This window comes from Buteo buteo, chromosome 16 (assembly GCF_964188355.1).
Source record: "Buteo buteo chromosome 16, bButBut1.hap1.1, whole genome shotgun sequence".
NCBI lineage: Eukaryota > Metazoa > Chordata > Aves > Accipitriformes > Accipitridae > Buteo > Buteo buteo.
Genome location: NC_134186.1, coordinates 15,032,050 through 15,052,390, shown reverse-complemented (window position 1 = coordinate 15,052,390; position 20,341 = coordinate 15,032,050). Strand labels below are relative to the sequence as shown.

Here is a 20,341-nt window from a genome sequence, read left to right as displayed (position 1 = left end):
GATTCCTTTCATATAAATTACTTAACAAAAGTCAACTCTCCACATTGATGTATTCACAGAAAATAAATAGCAAATTGCCACAAATTTCTAGAACACTTTATAGTTTATACACATGTATTTTGCAAAGCTTAAGTACTTACTTACCTATGTGTCTCTATGGAAAAAATGTAAAATAAATCCAATTCAGAATGTGAACTCAACACACATAAGATTAAGCTACATTAAACACCTTGAACTGTCTTAAACACTAATTCCACACCTGTAAAATTTTACATGTATCCATACAATGTCAAGTGAATGCTCCTTTTCACTTTATGTATGTGCTCTCCCAGACACCTTTCAATTTTCAGATTATCCACAAGGTGGAAACTTGCCACAAATTTCACCCCAAATCCTGGAAGAGCTAGTACATTCCCTGTCCCCCAGCAGGCCACCAGACAGGAACAGATCTCCCAAGTAACATACTACCCAGTTCTCATTAACCCCTACTTCAGCGGCTTGTACAAACTTCACTTAAACATAACTGTCATGAAAGTTGAAACAGCAATGAGAGATGGATGTGTGATGTAACAAGAAGCCAGCTCTGAAAACAATACAGAATATAAGGCAATTTCCATATGAATCTAGAATCTTAATCTTGTTATTGCACACTAAATTTCCCACAGATCCCATATTAACTTCTGCAAAGCTTTAATTCCTGAATTTTGGTCCCCAAGCTTGTACATTTCCTTCCCTTCCCTTTCCATGCTCTATGCTTTATAATCAAACGCAAGACCTTCAAGACAGCACCTGAAGTTTTTAAATTTGCCAGCCAAAACCAGCTGCATCTAAAGTCTTTTTCTTAATGTAACCAAAAGTTCCACTATCAGTCACATCGTGAGATGCATACGTTGCAAACCAACCATATCACCAGTGTAAACTCAGAAAGTGATGACAACTGAAAACACATGCAATACATGCACTAAAAACTTATTTAATGATCTACTTATTCTCTCTCAAGCTTCACAGTTTTCAGGGGCCAAAGTTATATTCTGCACATTCTAACTTCAGCAATTTTGGTACTTAATAGACCTTCCCACTTGGGTCCTGTAAGTGCTCCTAAAACACCCCAGACCAAATACAAAAAGTACCACAAGGGCTTAATGCTGGCAACATTTTCCTATTAGATTCCATTCATGATCTCAATTCATGCTTCACCTTGTCTCTCTCTTGTTCACTTTGCCATTTTTCTTTTTTGTCTTGAGCTGGAACCTCAGCACTGGAACAAACTATCAACAACAGAGGCAAACCTTCCACTTTCTCAAAGTATCCTAGCAGGGCTGCCAAATCTGCTCGGACTCAAAATACCAGCCCAAAAAAAAATACCAGCCCACTCATCCCAGTATATGTGCAAACCGGGCGACTACAGTGGTTCCAGTGGCACTCTAATTCAGTCACTGGACCTGCAACCTAAAAAAAGAAAAAACAAAAAAAACGCCTACCATCAGGTGAATGTTTTCTAGAGGTTACATTTCTGTCAAGCAAAAATAACTGGGCTTAACACTGGGACATACAGGTGGAATTCAACAGCACACTTAGGAATAACTCATAAGATCTCCCGTGGCAGCTATTTCTGCTGCTAATTTCTATACATCTTCAACTGACATTCTTTGTTGCTTTCTCTTATAGTGCACAACAATGACCATTTATTATGACAGCAAGGAACGTAACAGGAAGGCTCTGAAGCATAAGCTCCCATTGCTTCATAACATCAAGCTACATTATCATAAGGAGCAGCTAAGAACAACCATACACCACAAAACCACAGAAAAGCAAGTGCATTTACCAGATTTTAGTTAGAGTTTACTTAGCCCAAGATAGATGGACAAATGCTTTTCTTTCTTAAACACTCATTTTGCAGGTTCTGCTTCAAAGGGTTTCAGGGTTTTCTATCAATTTGCAGTTTTTGATTTAGCTCATTTCTAGTATTTTACCTGTTTTCCCAAAACCCAGCATCCTACCAAATGAAATACAGCTACCGTACATTAAAAAGAATGTCAGGGGCTCCAGTTTCAAACTGTTTGAGTGTCAGCTATAGTGGCTAAAAAGAGGAAAGGAAAGTCCCCATAAAACAGATGCCTTATTGGTATCACAGACAAGCATTTAAAAAAAAAAATATATATATATATCTCATCAGTATTTGCTGTCCTAGGGAGCTGCTGAAAAATTCAAGGCAATGTAAGTATGCGTTCCAGTATGAGGAAGGCTGCCAGTCTTGATAGAAAAGAAAACGGGAAAGGACCTCTAGTGGGCTGAAACTGCACTCCCCGGGTGCCAGACAGCAACCTCCTTCCACTTCACCTCCCTGCACTTACACCACAGCTACTGCTTCACTTGCCAGCAAAGCCTGTCAGTTTTACCTAGTGACTGGCATCAGAGAAAGCACATACTTCTAAGCGCAATTAAAGCACTAAGCCTCCTTTTCAGGCCAGCTAATTAGAAACATTCCCTTGGTCTGCTCTCTGTGTTTGGAGGGACGCATTTTCATTTGCTTCAGAAAAAAATGGAAATCAGTTCTATTTTACCATGTAGGTCACTAGCATGTCAGACCACTTCAGAGTGGTTTTGTGTGGCCTAAAGGACATAACATCAGGGACAATCAAAGACACACAAATTCAGATGCACATCTGGAATGAGGATTCAGAATATTATTCAGACTGTCAAGGCATTATGTTCTTCCAACGCTTTTTAGCTGTAAGCAGTTCTGCACAGGCAGCAGAAATACCATTTAAACTGCATTTTTAAGGTAACTGCAAGGTGAAAGAGCTTGCAATTCTTTATCTGAGCTCAAACAAGGCATAACTTCATGTGATGGTACATGAAAAATAGATCAGTGAACGTATTCAGAATACTTAGATAATAAAGCAGGTCAGATTAAGAAAGCTTATTTATTAGGCATCCCAGTTAAAAAGAAAACAACTTCTTTTGAATTGAAGTTCATGATTCACCTCTAAGTCTTTAAAAGCCTTCTCTTGCTATATTTAGGTTTGTCTTCAAGTCAGATCAGTTCTATCGTTTCCCAAAGTAGACTAATTTTCATCTTCAGCATTATAGGCCACAACTTAGCTCTCTTTTAAATGATCCAAGCAATAACTTCTCTTTCAGCAATTGCCCTCAAAGGGTTTGTATCAGCTTGAGAAAGACCATGAATTAAAGTTGACATTGTCAAGCAGAGCGATGCAAGACAGCTGCTCATTATTATTCAAAAATATCACCACCTATACTGCAGTGGTGCTCCTTGTGCCATTAAGCAGCACACTGGAAAGGAAGCAAACCATTTTACAGAGCAGTTGCCTTCAGGCATAATACTTGCACTTGGAGTCCAAGGCCAGAAGAATGCATCTGGTCTGTCCTTCACATAGAGCAATAACAGTACTGCTCTGTCATAATTGAAAAGCATGCCTGAAAGTCACTCGATACAAGCATTCATGCAGAAAATAACAACTAAACCAAAGACACTAACAAGTTCATATCTTACCATCAGAGACCTGATCAAAAAGCAACCAGGGTCTCTCAACCTTAATCTTTTCGGACCAACCATCATCGACTAGGACCATCACTAGTAGCAGAATAAAATAACTTATTTTGAAAGAGTACTAGTGGTGCCACAAAGCCTAATTGTGTTTCTCTCCTCTGTAGAAATCAGTAACCAAGGCAGAAAAATAAAGAGTTGTCTGTCTTGAAGGATTTTGTGAGTAATTTTACAGAAAGATTGTGTGCAATGGAAATAGTCCAAAAGAAACCTCTATGATTAAAAAGAATCAAGAATTGGAGCTGACAAGGATCATTTAAGGATGAGAATGAAAAACACAACATCCTATGAAAACATTGCTTAACGTCTTTAAGTCAAGCAATTAATTTCTCAGGAATTAACTTCTTGAATCTGAACTGCTTTATGACAGAAACAGCAAATGAAAAGAGAGTTGACCAAACTCTTAAGAGAAATGACAGGAAACTGGACTTTCAAAACAGTCACTGAATGAGGTAGAATATAACATATGAAAGAGATGTGGGTATTACAGTGATTTCAGGTGCAATTAAAATCCCTTTTAAGGACAGAGTGGGGAAGAAATGAAAAAAAAGTTGTGTGTTTTGCTTTAGGTTACAATGCAAAATTCTGCCAACAGCATGAAGAAAAAACTAAGTGAGTCTTTTAAAACAGGCTAGTTTATACAAGAGGGAAAGCTTAATACAGAAGAAGCAAATATTTATGCTATGTTCCTTCTTTTCTGATAACAAAGTTGGTAACTTGCTTGGACTCACTTTTAAAGTGTCAAACCCCCGCATCCATGAAACTGCCCACTATTCCTCCACATGGTTGCTTTTGACAACATCACTGTCTCATTTACTTTTCAGTGTTCCATTAGTTCCGCAGTCAAGAACTGCTCATCTGGCAAATAAAGATCAAAATGTCATTTTGAAACAGCAGAATTTGTGAATTTTTGCATGAACAGAGTGTCCAGCTTTTATCCACCCAGTTTCTTCCTATGTCTATCCAATGCGAAAAGTTTCAATTTACTGTCAAGACAGCTGCAATTGTGAATGTTTTATTATTACTACTCTGACCAGGATTAATGTTCTGGGAAAAAAAAAACAAAACAGAACACAAACATAACTCTAAGTATTTGTAATGGCCTCTTAAAATTCCACTACCTTCTGTGGAAAACACAACATGATTTCAGATACAGTACCATAAAAGTTGAACTATTAAATTTTGCATCATGGTTGGACTATTAATTAGAAAAAACTTATCCATTCTTTCATGGAGCAAAATCCCTATACACTGCAATGTCTTTCCAAAGTATGTTCCTACCTTCCACAATGAACAGAGAGAAGCATCATCCTACAATATCCCTTCCTTGCATTTTCCTGTGTCCAAAAATCACTCTATTTTGCTTCCTTTCCACTAATTGTGGAACTCTCCAGAGTAAAGTGAGCAGGAGTTGTTTATATCGGTGGTCTCCAAAGTGGACTGCATGCAGCCCAGGGGATGCACAAGACAATCCACTGGAGGGCAGGAAGAAAATAATAAATAAATTAATTAACATTTTAATTTATTAATAAATTAATAATTGTTTTAATTTAGTTAATAAAATAATAATTTAAGTAGTGTTTATTTTGTCTTTACCTCATCCTTTTTAAAGTTTCTATTGTGCATGTTTTAGAGCTTGCGTAACACTACAGTAGTACATGTCTATAATTTATAAATAAATAAGTATAAATATATTGGGGGTGCGTTCTCAAAAAAATAATTTTACTGATAGGGGTGCACAATCAATAAAGTTTGGGACACAGCTGGTTTATGTGATTTCAGCACCAGGAAACTGAAGCAGCATTTCCTCCTTTGCCAGAAGGAGGTAAAAATAATGGAGGAAGAACTGCGCAGGGAAAAGTTTTCAAGTGGGCTGCATTCCTCAGTTACTTAGTTGCAAGTTTAATCACAGGCAGGGAGTGATTTTTCAGAAAGGGCTAAGTGCTTATCTAACACTGTGTCTAGTAGTTGAACAACCCTTGAAAATCCCATGAGATTCTGATTGGCATCTAGAGGCTGCCAAAGGCCATTCAAAATCTTATTCTGGATGACTTAGGTTCAGGTCCATTGACTTTCAAAGAGATTTAAAATCTAAATACATAAAATTCAGTTTCAGCAATAATTTATGCCACTGCATTGCTTGGCCAGTTTTCTAATGCAGATGTAAAGTCAGCCTATTTAAATTACTTTCAAACACTCATGAAAAAAAAAAATCTCTGCTAGTCACTCGACACACTTTTTTTTCTTCTTCTTAAAAATCACCTACTAAAACAGTCACTTCATTTCTGTAATGGCCATGGATAAGTATCAATTAAGTGAAACTTTAAAGTTACTAAAACTTTGGAGGAGTTTTACTTAGTCGGTATGCATTATTAAGAAATAGTGAAGCAAGGCAAACCATGTTGTCAAGACTCTCTTTTTAAAAATTAGGTTATCCTGACTAACGTCTTATTTTCAACCATTCCTGTTCCAGTGAAAATGACACTAAGCACTTTATTCAATAATTACACATTTTGAGATAAATTCCTTTACTCCACCTGAAAAGTTTCTAAGCAGCACATAGCATTGATTACAGCTCTGAAATTTTCAGTATAGCATCCTCTAAAAATCCGAGTTCAAACATTTCTTTTAAATAGCTAAGAGTGCAGCTAGAGTAATGCAGTTTTTCTACATGACATTTCTCTCATGTACTTTGATGTCAAACAATGAATGCTATGAAACAAAACACTTAACCAATTTGTTTTTCTAGTCATGCATCGCATCCCTCCAAATTCTAGCACCAAGAGTTCACAGTATACGGTAATTAAAACAGACACTTTTCTCACAGAGCAAGGGACATGACTGCATAACCATTTCAGGGTTTACAGCACCAATTTAATAGAACATTTCAGCACATGTTGACCTTTGGGTATCTAAGAACTCCATTTAAATAAAACTACCCATGCGGAAGGCCAAGCACTCCTTGAACCAGTCCCCATAATTACAGAACCCAGTAAATACCAGTAACAGATCTGTGGTCCCTTCTGCAGTTTTCCTAACAAACAGGTTGTATCCTGACAGACCAATAGGCTCGTCCATCCCCAGTGTGACTCTCGGAAAAACGCTTTCACCTGCTCTTCATTTCCTCACCAGGCAGTTTATACAAGGCAAAAGCAGAAATGCATGTATGCTACCCCTGCCAATATAACTCTGGCTGTTCTGTTTGTTCTTTGGAAGACTTTCATCCTCCTGTTAGTCTTAACTATCACTCCACGCTGTGCAACAGAAGCAAATAGCACAGACTGTTCACACGTGAACACCACAAAACAGTTTCAGATGTCTCTTACCCTTCTATCTCGTCTACCTTCCTCTCCTGCTTTTGTGTTTCACAACAGAGCAACAATACAAGTGCATTCAGATGACCTTCACCAGATCAACCATCCTTTAACGCATAAATGTCATTACTGCATAACCTTCCTCTTATCTCTTCCTAGGAAAGAATCTAACCTTACAGCCCTCTGCATGTGGCAAGCTTTCACACTGTCCTCACTGGAAAGGTTCCCAGGAAGGTACAGCTTCAACACTAAATCTTCTTCCATTTCATCTTCAGGGGATGCTCTTCAAATTTAATGATGCCTCTTTTTACCTGTCTTTTCTAAACATTTTCTGGGTTTGACCACAAAAACACACACATACAAACCAGCTTATTTTAATTTATTGACTTTCTTCTGAACACATGATTTTATTTGTCCTTAAAACACTTTACTAAAGAAGAGCAGCACAAAAAGCTAGGCTCACTCAAAGTACAGGAAGGTTAGAACAGTTGAGCAAAGCCATGTAATTTATTTCACTTACTGCAATGAGACCATGTCTTCTCAGATGGGATGGCAGAACCAGAGGTTTCTTGGCTATGCCTGTTCTTAAGATCCTCAGCTAACACTCAGGTAACCTGGGAATGGTACATACCTATCCCGCACACCTTTCAGACAGACTCTTGCTAGGATTATCTTCCCCTCTCCCTAATTCCTGTGCCCTGAATGAGAGTTTTGCCCATATCTTCCTGCCAAATATAGTCATATATCTTGGAAGCTGCAGCCATATTTTCCTGCATCTCTATTTTCTGAAGTAAGTTTTCCGCCTTCTTTTCTCTCCAAAGAAGATGTCATAACTCACCCAGTAGAATGATCTTTAGAAGCTCATATGTATTCTGGTATACCAGCAACCTGATGATGCAGAGAGGCTCCATCCCTCCAGTGTGTACATGCAGATGCTACTGCACTTATGAAAATGCTAGGCCCTCCGACCTATAAGCACAACACTACTTCAGGGACAGAAGCCAAAGGATGTCTGTCCTCATCATTTTCAGGAGACAACCGCTGCTCAGGTAAAACTGCAAAATTCTGCATCCAACCAGTATCAGTGAGAAAGAACACTGTTTGCATGCAATAAAGATAATTTACTGTTTTGGTGCCATAAGTTACTGTTTAGACATCCTACCTGTTCGTGCCACCAAGTGGGTCCAGCCACTCCAAACTGCTCCAATCTTTTCATGTGAGAAAAACTCAGTCTCAATCTTCTTGGGCTCCGCGAGAAAGATCTCTTTGCTCACTAGCTGCCCATGTTTGTTGCTACCCCAGACATACAGTTGTCCTTCATCTACAATAGACAGAGAAGTAACATTTGTTGAAAAGTGATATACATAGAACACCACCAGATACAGGCTCTGTCTCAACTCAGTGATGCTGAGGAAAGAACAACATTTCATTCAATTTGTGTGTTCACTGTATGCTTTTTCTTACCATTCTTTACCACATGTGCGCACAGTGTAACTAGGATATCACAAATATTTGCAAGGGCCTTAACAACACAGCCTGGTTTTTGAGGGCTACATGACTTAGGGCAACCAAGTTGGTGAGGGGCCTGGAGCACAAGTCTTATGAGGAGCGGCTGAGGGAACTGGGGTTGTTTAGTCTGGAGAAAAGGAGGCTGAGGGGAGACCTTATTGCTCTCTACAACTACCTGAAAGGGGGTTGTAGTGAGGTGGGTGTTGGTCTCTTCTGTCAGGTGGCTGGAGATAGGACAAGAGGAAATGGCCTCAAGTTGAGGCAAGGGAGATTTAGGTTGGATATTAGGAAAAATTTCTTTACTGAGAGAGTTGTCAAACATTGGAATGGGCTGCCCAGGGAAGTGGTTGAGTCACCATCCCTGAAGGTATTCAAAAAGCACGTAGACAAGGCACTTCAGGACCTAGTTTAGTGGGCATGGTTAGTGGTTGGACTCGATGATCTTGAAGGTCTTTTCCAACCTAAATGATTCTATGACTCCCTGAAACAACCAGAGCTTTAAGGTCAAACTGCCTAGACCTCATTTCTACTGTGAGCTTCTCAAAGATGACAAAGATGTTTATAGCAAAGGCTAATTTTTATTAGAAAACTAACCACAGTAGTCAACTTCTCCGAGAAAAAAAAAAATCAAAGTATCTTCGGGACACTCACTGAGCAGTCCCACTCAGTCCACTCTGTTCTTACAGGCGAGCTTTTACCTCTACCCCAAAGCTTTGATTTAGTCCAGTAAATAACTTTCTGATTTGCAGCAAATAATTTAACTCCTCTCCAGTACCTGGGACTCTTCAAAGCCTGGCTGGCTGTTCCTGCTCTGCATTACAGTCTCCCAGCCACTCTACGAGAGCTACAGACTCCTAGCTCTGCTCCTGCCTTCTTCAGCTTGAGCAAATTCAGTAAATCCCCCAAAGCAGAGACAGTCTAATGCTCCTTGTCTCACCTTGCACAGTCATTTCCTAAAGTAATTGGATACATAGCTATGAACATACAGCTAAAGCAGGTACCACCCACCACAAGGCAAAATTAAAATCATGCCTCAAAACAATGCTAGACAACTAGTGAGAGTCCTCTGTAAATAACCACTGGTCTTCCCCACCCCTTTTCCAGAACAGACATTTGTGCAAGTGCACACTCCAGGATTACACCCACAGGGATAATTATCTTTACAGAAACTTCCACATTGCTTCATATGTTTCACTAGTGCAAGCTGGAGTTGCTCACAGCCTAACGACCAATTGACAGTAACAAGATGACTGTGGAGATGAGTCCTTCTGCAGATATTACATATCATTAGTTTCATCTTTTCAGCACAAAATCATTCCGCCCAGGTGCTAGGCCTCCGTGTCAAAAAAAGAAAAAAAAAAAAAAAAAAACCACAAGAAACACTTAACAGAACATGAGCTGCATCAGGCCTCCCTAAGTCCTTTGCCACCCAGTACAAGCTGCAAGCATAAGAAATAAATCTTGCACACATGAAGTACATGATAATGGGCCCAGAAAGACTGGAAGCCATATCATTTCCAACATGGAATTGTCAGAGCACATGTCCACAACGCTCAAGGCTTCTGAAGTCTCAGGTCAGCACCAAACTCTTTAAAAGCAGCATGACAGGAGTAAATCTTTCAGAGGGAATAAAAGAAAAAGTAGGACTTAGGCTACAACATATTTAGTGATCACAGTTTGGTAACAGCAACAGAAGGAATGAGCCCAGAGAATTCCACTATACTACTGCTGTTGAAAAACAAGAGCAAAGGGCTGGGGGAAGCCAGTTCTTGTTAAGTTATGCATTATTGACAGTCATCTGCAGGACTTCCCATGTTCCTCATTAAAACAACACAACTGAAATGAAAAGGAGAAACAAATCAAGCAATTGTTTTATTCGAATTCTCCACTAAAACTGACAAATTCTTTCCTAGAGTGAAGTACATACACCTTCCGGAGAGAAAAAAGAGGTCACGGAAACAGCTTGTTTCAACAAAGAAAAACATTATGGACATTCATGTTTCCACAACTAAATGCACTGCCTCTGTCACCTTTTCTTCTCCAGGAGGTGCATTTGCTTTATCCTGGGAAATGTCATATGCTCAACCCTCACCTCATTTCTTGAGTAGGCTTTAACAAAAACTTAAAGACTAAGACTTAGCACCATATTTTCATCATTAGAGGGTTCAGGCCAGTTTGGATACAGGTAGACTACCATCCTTTTTTTAAAGGAACTGCCATTCATGTTTTCAACAACCCACTTCAACAGCTGTGTCAAAAACCTGCCTGACTGCAGGTGTTTGGTAACCTACCAGCAGGTGGCTCATGCAAGAGAGCCAAAGAAAATTGCATCACAGTGTGACAGATTCCTAGAAGAAAATCTCCATTTAAATACTACACCCTGCAGTAGTATCTTTACTATATCAAGTATCTTTAAAATAAAAAGTATAATTTAAGCAATAACGAGTATCTTGCAGGATGAAGGACAGCAATAGCATCACATTATTAAAGTCTTTGGCACTTATTTTGTTAATCTTGGTCCCCCTGCTGCAAAGTAGACTGCTCTCTTAAATAAAAAGCAAAAGCATGAAAGAATAATCTGTTCACACCCTAAATACAGAGTGCTAATTAGCTAAAGTAGGTTCTATTTGTCCTTACAGTTCTTCTTCACTAATCGCATATACACTTTGCATCTCAGAATTCAATATAATTTACATCTTGGAGCATCCTCCCATACAACTAAATCTCTGTAGATCTGCATAAGCAAATACTCCAGTGCTCCCTTAATGATGACAGAGGTACCAGATGGCTGCATATTTGCTAAGAACTTGTTCCTACAAAGTTTGGCAAAGACTTGTCTTCGTAAGGTTCAATATATTTTCCACAGTTCAAAACTGTAAGATTACAGCATGAAGAGCTATTCTGTTTCCCCTTCTCCCAGTCTGCCAAGAAAAAAAAAAAAAAGCCACGTTATTAGAGTTTCATTACTGGATACTTAATACTCCAGCATGGGAGCACTGCCTGAAGATCAAAGAACAAATGGCAGACATTATGGAAGTGCCTAAGTGATTAAAGCAACTTCCTACTGCTTTAAATAAGCCTTGTGCTCTTACGTTACCTCACACAGATCTGCACACTGTTATATTAGAGCCACCTAAGATAACTCCAGACCATCACACATCCCTGCACAGCACAGTCCCATGCAGAGGCATTAGCTCACATAGCAGAAGCGGGATAGCCACTGGTTCCAGCACCCAACCATCCAGAGTTACCCAATGGGGCATCATCCTGCAGCTCCAGAGACTTACCCAACCATGTGCTTCCACAAATCCTTTCAGAGTGTCTAACTATTAAAAAGCCCAGACCCTTACTTACTCATAATGGCTAAGTCACACCTGACCCCAAGAAAAAACACACTTAATTCAGAAAATTCAAAACCTGAATGCAGCTCTTAAAAAAAAGAAAGTTCTCAGAATCTAAAACTATTACAAAACAATTAACCAGCACTAACCAGGCCAGATCAAATTTTACAAGTCTAACCAAAATTGACAAATGTCTCCAAAGCACAAAAACCTTTACAGGCTGAGACAAGAAATTTCACTTTTGTACCTAAGGCCTACCTGTGAGTGACACTGAATGATAGGAGCTTGCAGCAACTGTCTTCACCTTTACATCTTCCAGGCCTAGAGAAAAATTAGTCTCATAAAATTTGTATAATTTCATGCATAAACATGCATACAAGTGTAACAGGATGATGATAAATTTTGTAAAACCCTCTGCTTTTGGGCCATAGACGTTGCAAGACTATATTTTTCTCCCATAGATTATGACCTTGTACGCTCATTCTATCCTTCAGATACTGCACTACATGCTTATAATACCAAGTGGCTTTATAATAAAAGGATGCTACATATCACTCCAAATTATATTTCTGCTCTATCCACCTTTACAAAGGAATCAGATTCCTGGATTACCTGTTATTTCACAGGGTTCTTTTGCTGTCAGGAACAGGGGAAGGGTTTTTCCTTGGTTTGCACGCTTTGCCCAAGACGCCATGCCAGTTCCCCACTGAAGCACCAAACCACTCTCTTTCCAGAGTAAACACAAATAGAAGAGATTAACACACATCAACCAACAACAAAATCACTTAACTCATTAATTAGTTTTAAAGGTACATTCACTTCATTTTCACTGATTCACATTACACTTTAAAAGATCTTTATGCCAGAAACATATGGATAATCCTGGTGAAGTCATCAAGCAACAAACAGTTGTAGTCTAATTATACAGGTAAGAAAACTAAGAAGATACTAAGCAACCTGTATCAGCTCTGAGGCCTATATTAGGACGTTACTGAGGACTTAGTAACAGAAGTCCCATAGCTGTAGCACCTCCAGAAGGGATACAATTTACTTATTACTATAAGTTCATTGCACTTTCTCTGCCCTTTCCTTCTCTTCATGCTAATTTGTTTGCGCAGTCCAGCGCACACTGAGGAGTGAAATCACTTGTCTTCTCCTCAGGAGCTTTCAAAAACTTGACCTAGCTCTGAAACGAGATGTTCACCAAATGCAGAGCTCAGGGAAGTTTAATTCCCAGTATTCTTACAAGCACCAGGGATTCCACTCTTCATCCAAGCATCTCCTTTGCATCTTCAGCTAGACTCCACTACCTGGAATCCATACTAAAGTTCATGCAAAACTAAAACAAATAAAAGAGCACATCTAGTTTGTTGTTTCTGAATTTTAATACAACCATGCCACTTGGAAGGTTTACAGCTAGTCCATGAACAAACTCAAAGTCTCTAAGAGAAGCAGGAGAAATATTTAGACGTTATGACCCTCCCAAGTATACACACAGCAGACAGTGGGAGAAAAGAGTCAGAGGACCAGGTTTTTGAAGGTGTGTGAGTGAAATCAACTCCAATTATATCCTTTCCCTCCTCCCTCAATAAAAGAAACATTTCATTCTTGTGATTTTTTCCAAGTGTCAATTTCAATTACATCATTAAAAAGCCACGTCATGTGCAGTTCCATTTTGAAACATCTTATACAAACCTAAATCTGTTACTTTGCATATTATAACAAATTCAAAATCCTAAGAAGATATTTTTATTGACCAGGAATATTTTTTCCACAAAAAGGCTACTTTTATGTTTTGTTTCAGAATAGGAGAAATCAGTAAGTTTTCCACCCATCAGAAAATTAACTTGTTAATAAACTCACTCTGAGTTCTTGGAGAACAGTTCTTCACCACCAGTTTCCAGCAAGATGTTTCTAGCATATTTATTATTCATGTTAATTTTTACCAAAACCTTAGTACAAGACTTACAGGAGTATTTTCCCTGTGATATTTAAAATAAACAGAAGCTAAAATAAATTTCATCTTCTTTCCCTCTCTCTCCCCCTCCAAGCTATTAAAACTCCATTTCATTTGTTACTGAAATGATATTAAAATTATGACATATTTACCTGTAGCAGCAAGGGCATGTCTCAGTCCTGCAGCAACATCGACCACCTTCTCTTTGAGAGACTACTCAAATAAAAGAAAATTATATTTTAGTTGCTTTTTGCATTTAGTGCCTCTGAAAGCAAAATACACCAAACAGACAGAAGTAGAACACTATGAAAATAGTTCTCACAATTCCAGCCTGCATGTCACAATGCATACCAACACTTTGTATCATAAAGGAAGTAAATTTTGGCCAACAAAAATTAGTGGAAACGCCTTAAAAAAAAAAAAATCAAGCAAAGCAACTGGATGTACAGCTTTGTGGCAATAAATAAAAAGCCACAGTCAAAATCTTCACATGAAAGAAGGAACCTTGGCAATACAAATATGTTTATTTCTTAATTTTAACTCAGTGTTCCTCAAGAATTACACCAAAACCTCCACAGCAAATACCAGCAACAAGCAGTAACAATTTCCATCAAGCTGTTCAGTCTTACCAAGTTCTGCAGTCACAAACAATACTGCTGATAGTACCACCTATACCACTGAAGGTTGCCCAATATGATCATCCAAAGACAACTATATCACCAAGTCATGCGTACATAAAATTAGTGAGTTAAGTTTTGTCCTGGTTTCAGCTGGGATAGAGTTAATTGTCTTCCTAGTAGCTGGTACAGTGCTATGTTTTGAGTTTAGTATGAGAAGAATGTTGATACCACTGATGTTTGCAGTTGTTGCTGAGTAGTGTTTAGTCTAAAGTCAAGGATTTTTCAGCTTCTCATGCCCAGCCAGCGAGAAAGCTGGAGGGGCACAAGAAGTTGGCACAGGACACAGCCAGGGCAGCTGACCCAAACTGGCCAACGGGGTATTCCATACCGTGTGTCATCACATCCAGTATAGAAACTGGGGGGAGTGGGGGTGGGGGATCGCGGCTCAGGGACTAACTGGGTGTCGATTGGTGGGTGGTGAGCAATTGCCCTGGGCATCATTTGTACATTCCAATCCTTTTATTATTACTGTTGTCATTTCTTAGTGTTATCATTATTAGTTTCTTCTTTTCTATTAAACTGTTCTTATCTCAACCCATGGGTTTTATATCTTTTCCTGATTTTCTCGCCCATCCCACTGGGTTGGGGGGGTGGGAGTGAGTGAGCGGCTGCGTGGTGCTTAGTTGCTGGCTGGGGTTAAACCAAGACAAGTTTGCACAAGGTACTTCAATTCTGGCACTTCTCCACTTCTGAGTACTCAGCAAATTTATTATTCTTCTTACAGATGTAACACTATTTAAAATAGATGGCATCAAGCCCAAGCATTTAACAGGATACAAAACAAAAGAGAAAATATTCCAGATGAATGAATGGTCTACACGGTCAGGGAGGTGACAGATTCAGATTAGCACTGTCAATGCTACCATTTTCAAGGCACCATACTGGAATGATGCTCCCAGGAAACACCAAGGATACAAAAGCATCAGGTGAGTTAATCCCTGTTCACTAGGGGTTACCTAGGGAATCAGCTATCCTCCTTCTCCTACATTAAAAAAGCAACAAAGGAGTATCTGGCATAAGCCATGAGGCTAAGTTTCTTGTCTGAGAATCCTTCCTGCTCTGAAGTTATTGCTTTCATTTGACATGACAGGTCATGTGGATGGAAGAGTTTCATTAGTGTTCTCCAAATAAGAAACTACAGTGTAAATTAGGGATTAATTATAATTCCTGTGAGAAGTTTATTTAAACTGTTAGGCTTATAGCCAACAACAGGAAACTTCCGTGATATTACAAAAGTCTCAGTACCTACCTGTCAAAACATTTTAAAGCAATTAATCTGGAGCTATTCTGAGCTCCCCAACAACACTCAGCAGCACCTCACCTGCAAATATCACCATAGACTTCCACATGACTTACAGGAACAACATGAGTCAGAGTCCAGCCTTCAGCATTTACAACTGAAGGTACTGAAAAACAGAGAAATTGCCATCTAACTTGTCCATCCTATTTCCTTGGAAGCTCATATTGTTTGGTAAATACTGGAGGTTAGATAAGAAGCGAGTCAGCGTACTTGTCAGTTCCTTTACACGCAAAAGTAAAAATCACTTTAATCTCAAAAGTGATAAAATAAAAGTTTATTCCCTCAGGTCTAGTTTTCCTACAGCTACATACTTTCTCAAACTACTATTATTTCAGGGGTGACCAAACTTACTTTTATCTAATTGTTTTTACAGCCAAGAAATAATACTATAGTCCTCATTTCAGGGGAAGAAACTCTGACAGTTATAAATACGGTCAAAAAAGCAACATACCTAAAAACAGACCCGCTACACAAAAAGCACAAAAGCAATAGATGAAAAGAACTGTCATAGCTAACTTTGTTGAACTCCATCATGCAGCTTTTTTTTTTTTCAGGGGTGGATTATTGTTGGTTTGGTTTGTTTTGCTTTGAACTATTAAGCACAAACCTCCAACAAGGTATAGTGAAGGCACATACTCTTCACATAGCAAAACACAGTTAGTATCTTACAAACTTGAGGCAAAGCTTCAGTTTGAGTAAATTTGCTGTTTCACTACCTTTAGTATCACCTTATATCATATGAGCATCAGACTCATTCTGCAGATGTTATCGAAATACATTACAATATGTTATAATACCTAGTGAAATAGATGACTTTCTGTTAGAAGTGGGCAACTTCATACAACACGAAAAGCAGCCTTAGCTTGTCATCTCTGGGTCAATGACCATCTTTGGTCCTTTACTTTGTTTACTGTAACAGGGTCTATAGATGAGTCTGGCTTAAAGCCCACTGAAGTCAGACAACCTTTGTAAGTTGTTGGAAGCAATATAAAGTACAGAGCTCTAAAGCACAATTCCTTTTAAATCTTTACCTCAATCTCTTGTGGAATCAAGCACGGACCTGAAATTTGAGGAACTCCTAATTGTCCAAAAGAGTTAGACCCACAGGATAGAACTAGGCCAGATTCTGCAAAAGAAAGTGTTAGAGCCCAATCAGTAAATCCATGAACAAAAGCAAAGCACTGTAACATTCTAACAAGCAAAATATCACAGATGAGTAGCTCAAAAAAGGACCTAAAACATCCCATTCCAAAGCCCCTGAGGCCATAGGCTTCTGGTCTTACACACCATGTTCAGTGAAGGTCTGAAGTTCACTGGGATACAAGGAACATGGAGCAATTTAGTTTGCAAGGCAAGTAGCTTAAAACCTGTGAGTGCTGGTGCATCACACAAGCAACAGCAATGTGGAACTTTCAGAGTGTTCTCTACCTCAGGATATTTCTTCAGCTCTTAAGAGAGATACATTTACCTACTAATATGATTGTAAAATCCCAGCCACAGGCAACTTGTTTTACACAAAAGCCAGATAGGACAGTGCACAAAGTAAAACGCATTACATCCTCTGTATGATTCAATCCCAACTGCCCATCTTTGTTATGGCCGCATACAAAGAGTTCTCCTGCACCTGGAAGGAAAAACAAAACAAAATCATGTTCCATTTCACCAACTAAAAAGACAAGTATACATCCCTGAGATCCTGTGACAAATAAGGACAGTGATTTTTGTGTCACTTTAGGCACTGCAATCAAGCTAAAAAGAAAGATAAACAGTTATTTCTGATGCATCAGAAACATCTCTGAATAAGTACAGTTATGGAGAGTTGCACTTGTCAAGGGAGACAATCCATACAGTAAGACAGGCACCTCTCACTAAGATGCATGATGAAGTTTTTTTATCACATTCACATCTGTCTGTATTCCTTCTTTCCCATAATTATCCATGGCATACAGCAGAACCTTTCAAAGACCAGATGCTATCTTCTGCTCCTTACCTTAAAACTTCTCAAGATTGAATAACCTCCAGCTTGACTCCTCCCTCCCACCCACCCCCATCCTCAATAAAGAAAAATTGGCTGCTTTGTATGAAAAGCTGTTATATGAAACAAGTTAAGAAACAGTCGTCACATAGCCATAAAGTAACCACACAAGATAAGCAAAACAGGAATTTCCCCAATTTCCCCAAAAAACTGAGTTAATTGGCATGGAAGGAACCTGTTTTGCAAGTAAGAATTTTACTTGCTCAGAAACAGAAGCCGCCGATAGGTGGCAGCACCAAATCAACAGGGAAAACAGAAAAAAAAAATGCTTAGAAGTCATACACTCCTTGCAAGTGCAACGTTTTTACCAGTGATAACTGCAGAATGTCCCCCTCCTCCAGTAATGCTTTTAATGTCTTGACATTTGCAGGAAACATCTTTCAGTGACTGAGGTACCAGCACATCCTCTTTATGACCAAGACCAAGCTGTCCATAGCTGTTTGCACCCTTCAAATACACACAGAAAAATAACACATTTTTTTAAAACAGTTAACAAAAAAGATGATACACATCCACTCCTAAGAGCAAACAAGCTTAACGGGGACATGTCACAGGTTAACCTGCCAGTATTTGCTCCTGAAAATCCCCCAAATGGCAATGTTCATTCTTAATGCTGTCACACAGGACCTCCAGAATTACCAGCCAGGACTGTCCTAAATTTGCTGTCATGAAGGCTGCCCTTGCAACCCCAGTATTTTAAGAAACATACTGGAATATATCTTGATATATTTAACTGCAGGCTAACAGTTACTAAGGAGGAAAGCCTCATTATCAGGATGATTACCACCTGTTTAATTTTAACACTAATGATTCCCACTCATCACTAAGATCTCATTCATGCCAATGCTTTCTGGCAGTCCGCCTCCAACACGAGATCGGAAAGACATGCTACCTTGTTCTGGAACCTAAACAAGTAAAGCAGAAACACTTATTCCTCATTAACTAAGCCTTTTAACTTAAAGTGGTCAAAATTAAAACATACCAATCATGAATTTGTAAGTACAAAACTATAGCCACTAAAGCGATCATAGAAAGCAACCACTGACAACACAGTAACATGTCAGGGAATTTCTTAGCCAATTTAAGCTCTATTAAGCATCCAACAGTTTGGACTGCAACCTTCATTCACAAAGGTGGATTCAGTCACTTTCCTGGCCCACGCACTGCAGTAACAGCAACACTCAACACCCACATTGCTCCCAGCTGGTGATCCCCAGGGGAGACTTGCCCTACCTCACCCATGCTCCTCCTGCCTATCTGCTCTCCATTTGCTCGCCCCACCCCAAGATGCAGCAACCAGTGCATTTAGCAACACTTTGTACCTACAGAAACAACGACATTTTAGACAAAAGCAGCAGGCTGCTCGCCTTAGCCCATAGTTAACAGGTAGATGAGATGTCAGGATCCGAGCTCGACAGGCAGATCAAGTTGTCTCACAGTCACTACTAGTGGCAGACAGTTTTAGAGCGTGCTACTACTTAACAGATGTAATTCTTTTCAGAAGGCGTGTCACAAGCTCTCATTTTAGCCTGTAACTTGCAATGAATCTTCAAGTCTTCAAAACCAGGCAAGCTGAGATAAGGTGCAGAAAGAAAACAGGTGCCTGAGGAATCAAGAGCCACACGTGTCTATCCCTGCGCTAACATACCTATCTTCATTTACCCTTCCAAGGCTGATGGGTTATTGCCAAACATGACCACCGCAGAGCAAAACGAGCTAACAAGGAAAAGAAATACCCACTTAGTGGCTCTTGGACCTTCTTTGCTCATCAGGTAAAATCACGGTTCTGATGAACCACCAAAAAAAAAAAAAAAAAAATCTTATTTCTTCGGAAGAGCTCAGGATTTCACCCCAGGCTACGCACTTAAAGCGAAACGCGCTTCCACCCGCCCCCCACGCCTGGGTGGCGGCAGCAGGTGAGCAACGCCCCGGCCCCGCGGGGCCCAGGCCAAGGCACAGCTCAGCCCCGGCGGGACGCCCCTGGGCGGGAGGAAGCCGCGGGGCTACGAGCCGTCAGCTTCCCGGCTTCCGCGCGAAGCGGCAAAGAGCCGATGAACTGCGACGAGGGCGACTCACCACAACTTTACCACAGCATTTGTATTTTTTCGAGGAGGGGGGGAGCCCTGGCCCGCCCTTCCCCAGGGAAGCGAGGCGAGGGCCGCCGGCAGCCCACACGGCCCCGACCCCCCCCCCGAGCAGCCGGGCTCCGCGTCCCGCCCGTCGCCCCGTGAGGGGACCGCGCCGCCATCTCGCGGCGGCGGAGCAGAAGGAGGCCCCAGCTCCCCCCGGTCTCCCTCACCGCGCCGTGCCCACTCACCCACGCGAAGAGCACGGGCTCCATGGCACAGTGTCCCCTAGCCCTTCCCGCCGCGCCGCAGGCCGGGGAGGAAGAGGCGGGCCGGGGCCGGGCTGCGGCGGGGCCCCGCCTCACCCCGAGACGCCGCGCCCCGGGGGGGGGGGGGAATCCGTGGGGAGCGCGGCTGTGAGCCCAGGGCGGCCTTGGGCGAACGTCGGCCTTCGCTGAGGAGGTCCGTCCTGTCAGGGGCGGGAAGGGCGCGGAGCCCCGGTTGACCCGCTGAAAGCCCTCGGGAGCGTCTGGGGGGACGGCTGTGGCAAAGAGCTGCCGGTCCTGAT

General features: G+C 40.6%; 1 protein-coding gene across 1 annotated transcript in view; it reads right to left on the bottom strand.

Moving 5' to 3' along the window:
- SERGEF (secretion regulating guanine nucleotide exchange factor) overlaps positions 1-20,095 on the bottom strand; it is a 162,258-nt gene extending 142,163 nt beyond the window's left edge. The window contains 8 exon segments of the mRNA XM_075047970.1: positions 8,048-8,206; positions 11,994-12,056; positions 12,348-12,461; positions 13,845-13,905; positions 16,704-16,798; positions 17,141-17,296; positions 18,016-18,154; positions 20,025-20,095. Of these exon segments, the coding sequence (XP_074904071.1) occupies positions 8,048-8,206; positions 11,994-12,056; positions 12,348-12,461; positions 13,845-13,905; positions 16,704-16,798; positions 17,141-17,296; positions 18,016-18,154; positions 20,025-20,048 (811 nt within the window). The 5' untranslated portion in view covers positions 20,049-20,095.
- Positions 20,096-20,341: the final 246 nt, after the last annotated feature.